At 47.6% G+C, this 16,495-nt stretch overlaps 1 protein-coding gene across 1 annotated transcript; it reads left to right on the top strand.

Moving 5' to 3' along the window:
• Positions 1–1,175: 1,175 nt before the first annotated feature.
• On the top strand, positions 1,176–16,126 carry LOC144151775 (RNA-binding protein 4B-like). The gene is made up of 5 exons (XM_077682910.1): positions 1,176–1,337; positions 6,920–7,120; positions 7,182–7,282; positions 13,030–13,157; positions 16,003–16,126. The coding sequence occupies exons 1-4, from the start codon at positions 1,335–1,337 to the stop codon at positions 13,109–13,111; spliced, it is 387 nt and encodes a 128-aa protein (XP_077539036.1). The 5' UTR covers positions 1,176–1,334; the 3' UTR covers positions 13,112–13,157; positions 16,003–16,126.
• Positions 16,127–16,495: the final 369 nt, after the last annotated feature.

Genomic DNA, 16,495 nt, shown 5'->3' with positions numbered 1-16,495 from the left:
TGTCTGCTGGTCTTACGCTCCTAGGGCGAACAAACCACTCCTTCCGTTTGTGTCTTCCCACTCCAAGCAGGTCAAGAGAGACATTGCTACCCTGTGCGTAAGGAATTCATTATCAAAATCATGCCCGCACATGATGACGGCTAGCCTGGCTCAGCAAGGTGAGTGATTATCAAGTTCCGGCTACCCCACACACCTGCTTGTGTCAGTAGCCGAAAATGTGCTTAAAGAGGCTAACCTGGCAGAGCGAGACACGAGGCCAGCAGGTGACGGGAATCCCGAGGACAAACGAAAGATTGCGGTGATTCCGCACATCCACCAGCTGAGCCACAACCTCAAGCGTATCCCTCGACGTGCAGGGACGAATGTGTTTTTTTCTGCGCCCGACAAGCTTGCAAAGCTTTGTGGCCAGGTCAACGGCCCTCGAAAAGAAGAGAATGTGTGCCGCACGAAGCACCAAAGTAAGTTCGTTGCCGGCACGGAGGGAGTGGTGTACCTCATTCTGTTGCGCTGCAAAAATGTATATATCGGCCAAACTGGCAGATGTATTAATGGTAGGCTCCGTGAGCACAAAATAATGTTAGTAACGCGATAAGCGGGCATCTTGGCACTCATTGCCGTGGCTTCAGGTGTGCTCCATTTTTTTTTAAAGAACAAAGGTGCTAGCTAGAAGCCGTGACGCGCTCATGCGGGAGATAATGGAGGCGCGGGAAATTGTGCGCGCGGAGGTTAGTTGCTTTAGTGTTGCTTCAATTTCGCTGTTGGGCAAGGAAATCGCGTTTCTTGATGGTGTATAATCTGGTTGAGACGGCATGTGTCATGGTGAAGGTGTGGTTTTTTTTAATTCTTTTGTGTTATTTTTTTGTGTATTTTAAACTTTTCTTGGTTCCGCATGTCTACGTGACAGTAGTACATATGCGCGTGGAACCAACACAGTTTGTTAGTCTGCGCTGTGTGGTGTGTCCTCTTCTATCGTCCCGTCCTTGTAGCGCAAAGTTTGTTTCCATGAAGTTAAACGTTGAGCTGTTGTGTCTGCTGTAGAGGACGCGCACTTCACAGCACAACAGCGCACCTGCATGCGCGGAAGATGAAGGTGACTTTCCCACGCGGGCGCTCGGGCAGATCGGGTTACCCGAGCCGGCCATATTGTATGGGTTGTCATGTTCGGCGCCTGCGCCGCTCCATACGGAATCGGGCTTTCGCCCCCCAGCAACTGATCGGCGTGCTCGCCTCGCATTCTTCTTCGCTCGCCGGACGACAAGGCATCGGAGACATCTGCCGCCGCTGTCTTATTGGCACTCCATTTTGCGCCAGTCCGTGCTACAGTAAACGCAGAAATGGTAAGATACTTCACACCCTTGCCACTATTTTTTAAGCACATTTTCCTGTACTTTTCTGGCATGCACTGCCGCGTGCCGCAAGCAAGCCTCGGGGGTGGTCTTTTGTCGTCGTTCGCGACGAGGGGAAAGATCTGAACGTGCCCGCAGGAAGAGTACCGCAAACTTTGCTGCGCCTTTAATCGCTAAATGATTACTTTATGCTGTAGAATTATGGCCTTACTTTTGTAATGACATACTGCTGACAAAATACGACTGCCTGCTATAACTGTGTTACCCGAACTTTTTCGTGAGGTCGCAGGTTCGATTCCCCGCCGCGGCGGCCGCTTTTCTGATGGAGGCGAAAAGTAAAATTAAAAAAAGATCCCCAGGTGATCAAAATTAATCCGGAGCCCTCCACTACGGCGCGCCTCATCACCTGCGTTGTGTCGGCGCGTTAAACCCTACAATCATCATCATCAACTTTACCGTCGTGCCAAGTTTTCGGCCATCTTTAAAACAGGACCCGCCACTTGTTAATGAATAGGGCGATCGTTGTGATGTTACGAGGGATCAAGGTTGCGACGGTTAAACCTTATGGGAACAAATAATTTAAAAAGTACAAATTGAATTGAGTGCCCAGAGTGCTATCACGTTGCTGAATCAGCGGCGTCGTATTCACAGACTAAAATGGCAGCACTCCAAATATTTCGCATGCTGACTTGAAATTAATTTGCAGCTCTCACTATTGAGTGCTTCATATTCCGTGTGTGTCTGCGATGCACAATTCCACCCCCCCCCCCACAGCGTGCAAAATTCAGGCGTATATTCTAGCATACATGGGCGTTGTTTTTCGAACGTCATAAGTGTACTCTGCGACGCTGGCTCAAATAGGTCAACTGAACAATGAGGCTAATTTATTAAAAGGACCAAGGGAAGAATGGATCCTAAAAAGTGCGTAAAAGTCGGGGAAACTTGGTGATACGTTGATGGAGTAGTTGTCGCGTAGTAGTTGTAGCGTCGCGTAGTAGATGTCGCGTAGTAGTAGTTGTCGCGTAGTAGATGGAGTAGTTGTCGCGTCGTTGATCGATGTCTGCACGGTAGTTCGTGGTTGGCTCGTGCTGTTACCGTTAGCTTTTGCTCCCTGAACAATGTCAGTATTACTTCTTGAGCTTCGTTATAAAGTCCCGCTATCGTTCTCCGTCAGCGTGGAGAGGCGACCTACCACTCCTTACGTGCTACTGCAATGAATATCTGGGCGAATTTTCCGCTGAAGTCCATGTTGATCGTTAGGTGTCGGTCTCTCGGAGTCGATAGACTGTGACCGGCGCGAATCGTTCATCGTTGGTGTTCCCCGTGTCCGCCTGATGCTCGTTAGTTAAATGTCTTACTAGTTAGTAGTGTAATAATTCCACCTTCGTTACTGCAACCATGATTTCTAGGTACTATATCACGTTTTTTTTCTGTCATTTATAGGCTTCTTGCGTTTGTAAATAATGCATTATACTGGGTGATTTTATGGTATAAGTTGAGTGTTTAATTGTAATTTGTCTTGTTTTGTCCTAGCAATTGCGTCGCATAAACTTTCTTCGAGGCTATGGGTTCGCAATTCGCGTTATATGATGGGTGTGGATATTGTGCCGGCATCCGGTATTTTATCAGTCGCTGATATTGTGCCCCAAGCCGGCACTTCAACTCTCCCGGATATTCCGCCGTCTACCAGCAATTTATCTGTCCCAGATATTGTGCCAGCTTGTATTGCACTTAGTGATTAATGTGTTCAAAAACAACAAACACGATATTTTGCGCCACCATTTGCTCGTCGCGACTATGTGGCCGTCCTGCCGGCATTTGTTTCTGGCAGTAGGCATTTCACTATCTTTCAGGCAGGTGCATTTTTTTCTCTTGCATACTTTATTCGCATATCTATTTTAAGCAAGCACCTCACCTAACCAATCCTAACTAACTTAACCCAACCCAACCAGTAAAGGCAGGTCAAGCCTCAATTTACCCTACCCTACCTCAACCTAACCCAACCCAACCCAACCAAACCCAACCCAACCCAACCCAACCCAACCCAACCCAACCCAACACAACACAACACAACGCATAAAGGCAGGACTCGAACAAGTAATAAAGGCAGAATTCGGTAAAAAAAAAAAAAAAAAAAACGAGTTTCCGAATAAACAAACGCAGTGAATTAGGCATAGAAAATCACAGGGAACAAGGTTTAGAAAAAGCGAAATGTGGAAGAACACCGGTTAGAACGTGACTGCGCGATCAGAAACCATAGGCGCAACCAGTGCGCCACGCTAACCACGATGGATTCCGCGCCTGGCAGAGTCAGACATACCAGTCACAATGAAGTAATCCTGAACAGCCGATTAAAAAACAGTGCCGGAAAACTATCCCTACCGACTAAAGTGCCGGCTGCCGGCGATATATCCACTTTAAGCGATAGCTTTTGCACGTGGGAGTTCGGATAGATGCTCAACTCCTTCACTGCTTCCGTCCTTTGGCAGCTAGATCCAGCTGCCCCTTCTAAATTTTGTCTGTCCTCACGCACAGGAGGGGCGGGGACTTTGCTGTCAGTGTTCCTCCCGTGTGTAGTGGTTTGATTGCGTCGTGTAAGCTGAATTTTTGTTTATTTGTCCATGGTCATATCCACCTGTACGAGGGTAACGCAGCCCTGCCGAACGTGGACTGGAATGGCGGGCTTTGGTTTAGATGTGCAGGAATATCAAATTGTGATTGCGAATCGAGTGTGAAAAGTGAAAACTGACTGCGAATCAAATCGAATAGCTTTGAATGGTAAGAACATACGTCGAATGAAATATTCTTGAATATGAATGTGTTTCTTTTAGTGCATACAGTGAAAGCTGGTTAATTCGAACTTCCAAAATATTAATTGATGTACAATGCCAACTGTAGTAAATTATTTAGTCGGGCGAAGCTTTATAGTAGTGTATGCATCAAAACATCTGCAGAAATGTAGAGATTTGTCTTATAATGAGTGGCATTGTTATGCGGCTTTGTGTAGAGGGTGAGTTCTTTACAGCCAGCTTTGGTTATAAGTAACCAAGGACGTTGAGTTTTTTTTTTGCGTTTTTAAGTTTTCTTTAGTTTTTTCTCGCCACTGATGTCAGTTTATAACATTACAAATACTCAGTATTTATTCGATATAAAGCTTAGTCATGGCATGCTACGATGGTTATTGAACCAACCTGAATGGTTGTGAACTTCATCTTACGTCCTTGATATAATTTTTACTCATCGCTCTATTGAGAATTATACTGTATCTGGGCAGCCTGACATTTCTGACCAAGAAATGGTGTATTTTTTGCATGTCATCTCGACGCCATGCACGCTTCTTTTGTTTATAAAACAGTTCATGTAAAAGATTCTTCGCGTGCAAGGGAGGAAAGTGTGCTGGATTCCCTTAACTTATGTCTTAGCGATTTCTATGGTACGGAGGTCGCACACTTATGGAACAGATTCAAATAAATATGTTCTGATTCCCTTATAACCTCATTCCCAGCAAAGTAAAAAAAGCTCAGATTAACGCCCTGAGTTACACAAGACGTCATACACTTTAAAAGGAAGGCTAAACGGATGAGAAGAAGTTGTGCCTTCCGTGAGGCCGTACAGGTGGCCCAAGCTACACCAAACCAAAACTTCAAATAGGCCAAACGTCGTTATTCCCAAACCACTCTGTCTAATTTCATTCGTAATGCCCCACGAAAATTTTGCAAATTTTTTGGGGAAACATAAAGTAATCAGAAAAATAAAGCACGGGGACGTGCTTTTGACTAACAAACAAGACACTGCTGATTAATTCAACGAGTATTTCTATGGTGTCTTTTCCAATGAATTAAATTCTATACATCGCTGACACGTCATTGTTATCATCACCTCCGGAATCTGTATCTATGCACGAAATATTAAAAAAAATCAAATTCAGCGCTACAGAGATGTAATAATGGAGACAGTGTTGTAATAGCAACGCGTTTTCTCGCACGCGCGGCATTCTTTTCCTTTATGCCCTTAATTGAGAGTCTTCACACTGACAGAACAGTGTCACCAGCGATGCCATTCTTTGGCTGCCGCAAACGCATGCCGATGGCTTCAAATATCGGCAAATTCATGTTCCAATTGCACGCGCCGTTGATTGTCAGGCTTCATTCGTACGAGACACAAATCTTCGAAATGGTGCCGTACACGCTCACGCGTAAACACCGGAGTCAGGTTGGTGAGTAGGTGCAAGGATGGGGTTTTTAAAGCGAAAGCTTTGTTTGTGGGACCGATGGCGTCCTGTCAAAAAACTAACGCATTTCCCCATAGACCGGTTGGTCAACAGAAAAGCTGTGGACACTCGGTGCGTGCGTGAAACCGGGCTTCCATTGTATCAAAACGGTTACCTGAAAATCGCGAAAAAGGAACTGCTCTATAGATAAGCCAATGCACGCATCGATCATGAAGGAGGAGTACGTATATAGTATGGGTTTGTCTCATAAACCACGGGTCGGTATACATTTAGACCTTTTGTAGATGCGTTTACTTGTAAAATACAGTGGCTCTCTCCCTCTCTCTCTCTCTCTATATATATATATATATATTGTGGGATTCTACATTTCACACACTAGTGATTTCCCACACCGCAGCCATCCGCGCTCAGCAAACATGCCTTGCGAGCGCCGGCTGCGGACGGGTCCGTTGTTTGCGGAGACAGACAAAGGCAGGAGGCGGCGAGGGCAAAACATCAATGGCAGCATTTATTGCAAAGTGCAAATCAAATACACTGCATACAGACTAATCGTAGGCCATAACGGTAACATTGGGAGCGAGGCATTAAACAACGCTAGAGATCGAGATGGTTCGACTCACCGATGGCATACCGGAGCAGCGGAGCGCTGCGGAGTGCGAACGCGGTTGCAGTCTCCCAGCTCGCCCGGACGCGTCCCATTGTCGCGCGTTCCCCAGGTCAGGACCAGCGCGCCGAAACGTCCGCGCGCTACCGGATCCCCAAGACAAGAGAGCGTCCCCTTGTCATGCTACGTCCCACCAGACTTCGCCTTACGGTGGCGCTAGTATCGAGGAAGAACTGGTTCTCGGGTAAGGCAGAGGAGAAAAGGGTCAACGCTTCCACCAGGGCGGAAACAAACCGTCCGGTCGCTGGCGCCCTCCCGTATGGTTCCCGTCGCGTGAGCGAGGCGCGTGTGCACGCCGGCCGCAACGGGAAGCTAGCCAGAAAAGGGGTTCGCGTGAAAGTCGCGATCCCCACAATATATATATATATATATATATATATATATATATATATATCTCTACTTAGTGCGCAAAATAGCGTCGCATGGGTTCGTTCTTCGTTTGCGATTTGGGTCTTTGAAGGATTGGCGATCGATTGGACGCACCTTCAGCGAACGTTTTGACGCAGTTTTGATGTGAGGAAGCTCTCGCGCTTCTCTCAACGTCTTTTAGGTAGGGATGCTAAAGTGTTTTCGTGGAGGATTAGTACTTCCTTTTCTGAGCTCCATGTACCAGGCCATATTTGCTGTGGTAGTGTGCATTATTTTGCAATTTCCCACGGGAACGTTTGCTTTGCGCAGAAGCTGTTCGTCCAAGGCCTGCCTGATGGCTGCGACAAGGCGTCGCTGAAAGCCCTGTTTGCCAAGTACGGCGAAGTGGTAGAGTGCGACATTGTCAAGAACAAGTTCGCCTTTGTGTACTTGGCCGATCATCGTGAAGGGTATGCTGCCATGAAAGCACTGGACAACTACGAATTCATGGGCCGCAAACTATATGTGCGGGTGAGCCGGATTTGCATATGTGCAGCGGATGTGTGGGTCCGAGGCAGTGTGATTTTTGCAGGAGTCGACAAGCATCCTGAAACGTAGGCCGGGCATGGGTCCTGACGAGTGCTACCGTTGCGGCGAGAAGGGTCATCGACACAAGGACTGCAAGGATTCAAAGTAAGATAAGAGGCTTTCGAAGCGACTTCAGTGTATATCTGTGCTAAATTGTCATGCGCATGGGCTTGCTGGTCCCGTTATTTTTACGCAAGATAGCGCTTCACAATATACCCTTTTTGTAAAAATCAAAGCTTGTCTCTTCGTAGTGGTCATATGCTATGATAAAACAACATAGAATTCGTCTTAAGTGGGACTAGTTGGTTCATTATGAACCAGAAAACAGCGCAAAAAACGAGAGCTTACAGTTGGGAGGATACACAGATGAGCGTTGACAGACAACTCAGCGTATTTCAAGCACTCCGCAACCTGCTGTTATCCCACCTTGACAGGAGACTGGAAGAGCTCTAGGTAATTCGAGTTTCGCAAAAAGAGTTTCGCTTTGTGGGCGATTTTTAGTGATCTACAAACAAGGTGGTGACTCAGAAGCACATGTGCAGCAGATCTTTGGGGTGTTGGCCTCTGTTTAGGCGTTCACCCCGACGAAATAACTACCTGAAGAAGGTCAATTTCGGTTTATGGACGTCAGCCTCCTTTCGTCAGCAGACCACGTGTGTCGGAGGTACAAACCGCGCTCCCAAGAGACTCTGCTCTCATTTTCGTCGGTGCACTCCTAATCGTCGGTGCACTCCTCATTGGTGAAGCGGGAGATCGCCGCAGCTGCATTAAACAGACGAAAGATTATTGCGTGGAGTTAAGGAGAGACCTGATATGTGTCCTGGACTGAGGACTTTACCTCCTGAAGAGTCCATGCAAGTTTTGCCACCAATAAAGATGTTTGTCCTCCTGCTCCTCATGCACTAAAGAGTGCCTTGCTTCGTTCCTGCACCACCAAGTTTTGACAAGTTTTCATGCCCATGTTAGGCGTTTGACTGCTTGCGGTTTCCTGAAGGAATGCTTGGGTGCGATAGCTGAAACGGTTTTGACCGAAACAATGTTACGGAGGACAAGCAATCCTGAACAAGAAGAAAATTTCCCCTCCCTTCCCAAAGGAAGTTGAAAGAAGAGCGAAAGCTTTGTAACAGCAAAACTGCGCCAAACATGCGTCAAAACCTTCGCTTAAAGTGTGCTCAACCTACCGTCAATCCTTAAAAGACCCAAATCCGGAACGAAGAACCAACCCACGCGACCATTTTTCATGCACTAAGTAAACGCATCTACGGACGATCTCAATACATGCCCATTCATGTTTTATGATATAAAGGCATACTATTGTACTCCTTCATCATGATCGATGCTTGTATTGTACCCGTTTTGACATAATGGCAACCCGGTTTCACGCACGTTTCGTGTGCCCAGAGCTCTCATCAGAGCTTTTCGGTCGCCCAACCAGTCTATGAGGAAACGCATTAGTTTTTTGACAGGACGCCATCGGTCCCACTAAAAAAGCTTTCGCTTTAAATGTTGGCAACAGGGCCGGCGTGCGATTTCAAGAAATAAGTTAAGCATTTTGTGTTAGTGAGTGCCGGGTCCTCAAAAGAAGAAAGAACGTATACAAACCCGCATGCCCGCAAACCCGCATATCAATTGATATCGTCGCCTTCTTCATGCATGACTGCCGGGCCCGAATCGTTACGCCCGCAGGCTTTCTCATTTTTCCCAAAGTGTAACGCGTCAGCACGCGCAAGGGCAGGGGGTAAACGGCTATGCATACAGGGCGTCTGCAACACGGGCTGTTTTGGGCTCCCCCCTTAGAACCCCCTAGAACCCCCCTCCCCTAACCTCCACCTTTCCACTGAGCTTTGGTAGAGCCTTGGCCACCTCCCTGAAGCTTAGAAGTTTTTGGGTGAGTTGGTGCATCTTTGGCTTACAAAAACGGGCTTTGCGCGAAAAAAAGCAGCACTACAGGTAAGACTGAACAAGCGCAAACTCTCAACTAACTTTTATTGGACATGTATGCTACAAACATAAGTACACTCGATATCAGGTCGCTCATGCGCACTCACTACAAACCATACCAACCTGTGAAAGCCGCTCAATCACATTTCTAGAGACTCGTGTCAAGATACACAAGCTCGTGTTTGTGAAAGAACACCGATGTGTCACTTACACAACCTCCACCCTTCTTTCTTATACGGTAGGTCTCTGGAATTTCCCGTACATTCGTGTCGCTGCACTTGCGCAGAGCCTTAACCTTTTTCGACAGTGGTACACCGTCGCCACTCGTGCAGGCCATACAGTGAGCGGGAAAGTGCGCATTAGTATTGTTTTTAACGGGAAGGTCATGCTCCCACATACGGTCATTAATGCAGCGTCCGGTCTGCACTATATAGCCTTTTCCACACTTCAATGGTATTTGATGCACCAAGCCAACTTTTCAGTCCACGTAGGGGTTTGCGTGCTTCTTTCCGCGCCCTTTACGCTTCTTCTTTTCTTTTGCGATGCGTGAGCACATGCCTGCAAGCTTCACCGGGGCTCAGAACATCATTTTTATTCCGTAATCAATTGTTGGCGACCTTTTTATGGTTATGGGAGGTTCTGTGAGCATAAGGTAGCACTTCCGGCTTACCGGCCATCCGCTGATCCTGTGTTTTATTTGCTCTTCTACCAACTTTAAGCTTCTCATCAAGGTCTCCGCTACACCCGTCCTGACCGACTCCGGGAAACCCGCGCCTGAACTGTGCAACGAAACGTTCGTGCATAGAATGAGGGCAGGATTTGATAAGTGATGTTCTGAGGCATTGAGTGCCTATCGCTCTTTGAAGGTCTTTGAGTGGGCAGAATCGTGAGGCAGCAGCTCCTTTTTTTTTTTTTTTTTTCGACCGTGGGTGGTAGCTCCACCACACAAGACCCTCTGAACAGGTTATCGCGATGTCTAAAAATTGCATTTTCTTATTTTTTTTAAGTTACTGGGTGAATGTTAAACCTTCCCGTTGGGCCTTAAAGGCCTTTAAAACATCAGCAATGGCTTTGTCACTTGTGAAACCACGTCACTTTCTTAAAAGAACAAGGAGGTAGCCTAGTATCTAAAACCTTTGACAGCAACATCGTGTTCGAGCACGTCATGCAGATCCCGGTCAACATAAGACAAAAATATGTTGCATAAAACGGGTTGCATATTTCGCAACTCACATGTGAACCAAACCATCCGTCTAATTCGACGCATAACAACCCAGGACAGAGGGCCTAATGAGGGGGACAGAGTGCGCCTGGTGTGAGCTTTTATGATAAGCCCCCTTACATACTCACTACCGTTCCTTCAGGTCACTCCCCCTGAACTTAAAAAAATGGTCTTATGTGGAAAGTCTTCAAGGCCGCACTGCAGGTTTAACTGAATACTTCCACTGCCGGATTTGAGAGCTTGGGGATGCGGAACCTCGTGGATGAGCTGGTGGAAGCACATCGCATACTCCAGCTGCAACGGCTATCGGGTACCTCTACTGGACGGCACATTCTGGGAAGACTGGGCTTACGAGCTCCGCTAATCACTGATCATCAGCTTAAAATTCCCCACAATGTCCATGCGAATATTCTAGTTCACCCACTTCCGAGAAATGGGCATCCAACTTACTACAGGCGCCGGCGGGAACGAATGGTACGCGCCCTTACCTAACGACTCCCCATCACACCGGACATTCTTTATTATGTAGACGCGGCCGACTACCGCCACCACGATGAATATGCGGTAGCAATCATTGACCGCCCCAATGCGCCACTATTTGACTGCGTTGACGCAACGGCCGACTCACATAGTTGGGATCTACGATTCGAAAATGGCCACTCAAAATTTCGCCAGGGGGCTCATATACCCCAAGTCACTCAAAATTCTCTCTAGAAATCCCCCATGCACCTCAGTAGAACTGATCTGGACCCCTGTTCACGCCGGATTGGGGGCTCGAGAGTTCACTTTCCGAGCCGGTCCCAGCCTCCTTCCCTCGCACGGTGGCAGATCAGCTATAGATAGCCTACTGAGCTACCACGACAAAGCGGTCCACTTGCGCCTCGCCCACCGTGTATATCCCCCGGCTCACGTTAGTATCGACCACGCGCAAGAACGCGCGTGGCGCCTTCTGCAGTCGGTAGCCTCCACTGTCATGCGCTGTTCCATCGCATTTACCCGTCTTTATTTCCCTCCCGGAACTGTCCATCATCCCAAACAATGTGGGCTTGTCCCAATGACCCCTTTCCCTCTAAACTGCGTCGATCACTCGGAGATTGCGCTGGGAGCTGCAGCGAGATCACGACACCTTCGCGGCACAGGCCTGCATCCTGGGAGAACCCGCAATCTCCAGCGATGGTTGTGGGTGCCCCACCACCGCTCTCTTCTGAACTGCCTCCGGGAAAGTGGTGCGAACTTGCATCTTCATAGATTATGAGAAAGCGTTTGACTCGGCCGAAACCTCAGCAGTCATGCAGGCATTGCAGAATCAGGGTGTAGACGAGCATTACGTAAGAATACTAGAGGATATCTACAATGGGTCCACAGCCACCATAGTCCTCCATACGGAGAGCAGTAAAATACCTATAAGGAAGGGCGTCGGACGAAGAGACACGATCTACTCGAAGTTATTCACAGCATGTTTACAAGAAGTATTCAGAACATACATTGGATTGTGAACAGGTGTGAGTAAGGGTTAATGGAGAATACCTTAGTAACCTCAGATTTGGTGATGACGTTGCCTTGCTAAGTAACTCGTGGGACGAATTGCAAAGTATGATTATCGCACTGGGCAGGCAGAGTATAATCGTGGGCCGGAAAAGTAATATACAGAAAACTAAAGTAATGCTCAATAGCCTCGGGAGAGCACAGCGGTATGAGATAGGTGGCGAGGCAGTGGAAGTGGCTAGCGAATATATCTACTTAGGCCAAGTTGTGACTCCGGATTGCAACCATGAGGCAGAGATAACTAGAAAGATAAGAATGGGGTTGAGTGCATTCGTCAGGCATTCTCAGATAATGAATGGCAGCTTACCATTGTCCCTGAAGAGGAAAGTGTACAACAGCTGCATGTTACTGGCACTCACCTACGGGGCAGAAATTCGGAGGCTCACTAAAAGGGTTCAACTTAAATTGACGACTCAGTGACCAATGGAACGGAAGATGATAGGTGCAACGTTAAGGCCTGGACAAGAAGGGAACATACGCGTGTTAAGCACATATTAATATAAATTATGAAGAAATGGGTGTGGGAAGGGCATCCAACGCGAAAGACAGATAACCGGTGGTCATTAAGGGTTACAAACTAGAACCCCGATAAAGGCAATCGTGACAGGGGGCGGCAGAAGGTTAGATGGACAGATGAGATAAAGAAGTTTGCGGAGATAAAGTGGTCGCAGTTAGCACAGGACCGGGATAATTGGAGATCTACGGGAGAGGCCTTTGCCCTGCAATTGGCGTAGATAGACTGCTGGTGCTGCTGCTGATGATGATGAAAATATTCAAAAGGGCATACTATCGCAACGTAAAAAAAAAAAAAAAAACCTCCGATCTGGAGGTTTAAGCCTCTCGGATGAATCGGGATGCTATTGTCGTCGCCTGGCTAAAGCCAGCGGCCACCACGTCCCCGTAATGAAACTTGACTCAATGAAGTCTCTCTCTCTCTCTCTCTCTCTCTCTCTCTCTCTCTCTCTCTCTCTCTCTCTCTCTCTCTCTCTCTCTCTCTCTCTCTCTCTCTCTCTTTCTCTTTCTCTTTCTCTTTCTCTTTCTCTCTCTCTCTCTCTCTCTCTCTCTCTCATCGCTGAACTTTGTTTTCCAAGACAGTTCAGGTGAGAGGATGTCGTACTCATATGTGATGTTTTTCTGTCTGCAGCAAGTGTGAAATCCACATCTTCAACCCTTCCAACCCGACCAAATTTTACAAACGTGTTGTACCCAAGTATTTTCCATTGTAACTCGAGCGGCACGTGTGCAGTCTCACCTCTTCGGCGCTTCTTCAAGGTAAGCAGTGTTAAATCGCAATTCCCTGCAGCGTTTATTATTTATTGATACCACCGTTTTCTTTCCGCTTACGCTTCTTCGCCCGGTGTGTGCGTCGCTTGTAACTGAATAAAATGCGGTCATCAGCAGCCAGAGGAGTGCCAAAGTTGTATTGGAATAGCCAGAAAACTGTACAGAATTACTCATCGTACATTTGAAATAATGGGTGAAATGTTGAGGTACAAAAAACTATTTCCGACGCCGATAAAACGATACCTAGGGGCTCATAAATAGTAGGCTGCTTGCACTGTGAAGAAGGCCGCAATTGTCCCCAACATGGTACCCTTTTGACTAGCGGCAAAATACCTCCGTCAGCGGTGGTGTATAGTGTAGGTTAAGGTGTGGGCTATGGTGCACATAAGTGAATAAAGTCGCAGTTTGTGACCAAATTGTGAAGTTTAATGCATGTAATAAGTTATTTGACTCATTGGCCTTAGTCTAGAGCACGGAGCAAGAATATATAGGAGAGGAAACGCCCATTGCGGCCGGCGTGATCGAACGACTAGATAATGTCACAATGATAACTACGGTGACCTACGGAGCTCCGCAGCTGCGGCGACGAACAATTTGACAGCGGCACCTGGTTGAGTGTATTAAAAGCAATACTGTTGTTTTTCAGCCTTCGCCACAAGGCGTGAATCGCTATGCGCTCGAGCTGCTGCGCGACGCGGTGACGGGACGCGCGTTAATCTCGGACGTAGCGTGCGCGCGCGCGTGCGTCATAAATTGGCCGGTGCACTCAACTCGCTTCTAGCGCATCGCACGCGAGATAAGGCCATGCGTTTACAGGTTTTACATTTTTTTTTTTGCGTTTACAGATTTGTATTTTGGGCTTGGTGCTCGCGCAAGATGGCTTACGCATTAAAAGAAAATGCCCCTTTTATTCGCTGGTACCGGCTAGTTTAAATTTGACAGAAAATTAATCGCGAAGGCGGGCTCTTCAGCCAACATAAGCACAAAAGAGCGCACGCACTTTCGCTTCGGCGGCCCGGCGAAATGCCGACGCGATGCCGCGGCCGGGTTGGACTGGGCGAGCGCGAAGAGAACGCGCGCCGGCCGTTGCGATGACCGCGCACTTCCTTCACTTGCCGCCAGATGCCGGAAACTTCACGTTCGACAAGTGCTTATGACGTTATCAGGCTGTCCCAGGAAGCTCACTTTCCCCTCTATTTTATTCTTGCTCCGTGGTCTAGAGCCTTAAGTAATCTGTAACGGATGGCGGAAGGGCAACCATCGTGCGCTGTTCTCTGCCTACGCACTAATGCTGTAATGACGTCACACTAGTTTGAATTCATTTTCGCGCAATAAGGGAGTGTCGTCGAAAGTGACGTCGACGAATGGGCGGGGAAAACGGGGCGAGAGAAGCGCGCGCCGCGTGATGGGACGCGTTTTTCTCGCTAAAAATGCGCCCAAACCGGCGCGGAAACTCGGAACATGGACTGGGCTGAAGGCTCGTAATGTAATTAGACCGTGTTTACAACCTAGTATAGTGTACCTTGAAGGCGGCGCGGGAGGCGGAGTAGTCTGTGGAGTACGCAGGATCGTACCTCGGAGGGGGTCGGACCACCTACCACTTATTAACTCCGCCTTCTTCAAAAAAAAAAAAAAAAAAACTAAAATATACGCATAAGAGAATAACGAGCCAGGAGAAAGCAAAAAAAAAAATGACCGTGTATCTGCTCCTTTCGTTGCAAATGTCGACGCAACACTATAGTCGACTGGCGCACCTGCCATGTAAAGGCTTCCCTTCTCCTTCCCGCTCATCTCTCATGCTGTTCTTCTCCCGCCTCGCTCCTCCCAAGATAAACACGCTAGAGGTTTGCTCAAGTCAATTTAAATTCAGCGCGTTCCACTGCTCCAAGTCAGGGGCCTCGATGCCAGCGCTGCCGTACGGCGGAGATGCGCGTGAATCGAGGTACCCGCCTACAACGTTTATATAGAACCACGTTACCATACTCCACGATCGTTCCAAGCGGAAGGGGAAACCTATCTAGCGGAACCTTTCGTTGCTGTTGCCGCTTGACCTTTTTTGAATTCCGCCAGGTAGCGCTCGCAACAGCAGGCGACGTTTTTTTGCAGTTAATGTAGTATTTTATGTGCTATCGCAAAAAGCGAGCATCCGTGAATTTTTAATAAAGGAACACTGCAAATATTACTCATGTATTGATTTTCTGCCTTACATTTACGTAACGTCTTGTTTTTTTTTTTTCGACAATGTTGATGAGCATGATCATTAACACCGGGCTTAGGCGTTTAGGTACGGCTGTGAGTATATAAGACTATTTCGCAGCATCTCTTTTACTTTGGCCGGCTGGCCGAATCCACTGACAGACAGACAGACATACATACAGGCAGACAGACCAAAATTTTCCCGTTGAAGTAGCCCAAGAAAGACTATCGTCTCTAAAAGTTATCCATAGGTTTTTTTTAGTGACGTGCAGCGACTGGTCTATTTCACCTCCTGGTCTATTTCACCTCGTCGCCCCACTCCAACTGCGTACGGAAGTGAAGTAGTGGTATGCACACTACTCTGCCACGGTGGGGCCCGTTATGTTACAGTCGGACAGATGGATGCGTACAAAATAGTGGTTACTGGCCCTGTGATTTCGGGTTTTAACGATTTATTCATTTGAGACACAAAGTCCGGTACGTTCCCTGTGAAAACTCGAAATTTGCGATAGTTTGCTCTGACCAGAATAAAAAAAGGTTTGTTGTAGCGCGAGGGGATAGCCTAAGCTATGATTTTCTAGATGTCTTGTTTCATTATTTCTATTGACTCTTGTGTGTATTCATTCCTCGTTTTTAGCCGCAAAGTTTCCCGGAGGCTTCAAAACGATGGCGTGCGACTGCATCTCCCCAAGAAAGACGCATGGAAGGGTAGCTTTTTGGTCGTGAAGGATTGCAAATAAAATTCCATGCAGCTACGACGTGACCTTTATGTTCCCTCACATTCATTCCACCTCGTTGAGCACTTCACAGGGCTATTTATTTTAACAGCGAAGATATTTAGCGTATCGTAATTTTTCGTGTCCGCAGTTAAACACACCAAGAAATTGCCGAGCACGCGCATGTGAGCGCGGGCCCCGCGGCGACTACAAGGCAGTTTACAAAACAAGAAAATGCCTAGCGCTCGTGTGGGCGTGCCTCGCGACGACCGCCCAGCGTCCCCTGCGCACGTTTGTCAGGCCAAGCATACGCACGGAGGGAGATTATCCATGTTTTATTGTCTTAGGTTAATACTAGCGATGCTCTTAGGGCAGACAGAAAATACTTATCGTTTCTGTTACAGGTGGCAGCTG

This window comes from Haemaphysalis longicornis, unplaced genomic scaffold, assembly GCF_048455015.1.
Source record: "Haemaphysalis longicornis isolate Haplotype H1 unplaced genomic scaffold, Haemaphysalis longicornis Haplotype H1 scaffold_9, whole genome shotgun sequence".
NCBI lineage: Eukaryota > Metazoa > Arthropoda > Arachnida > Ixodida > Ixodidae > Haemaphysalis > Haemaphysalis longicornis.
The sequence above is the reverse complement of the archived record's forward strand: the minus strand, read 5'-3'. Positions and strand labels throughout refer to the sequence as shown.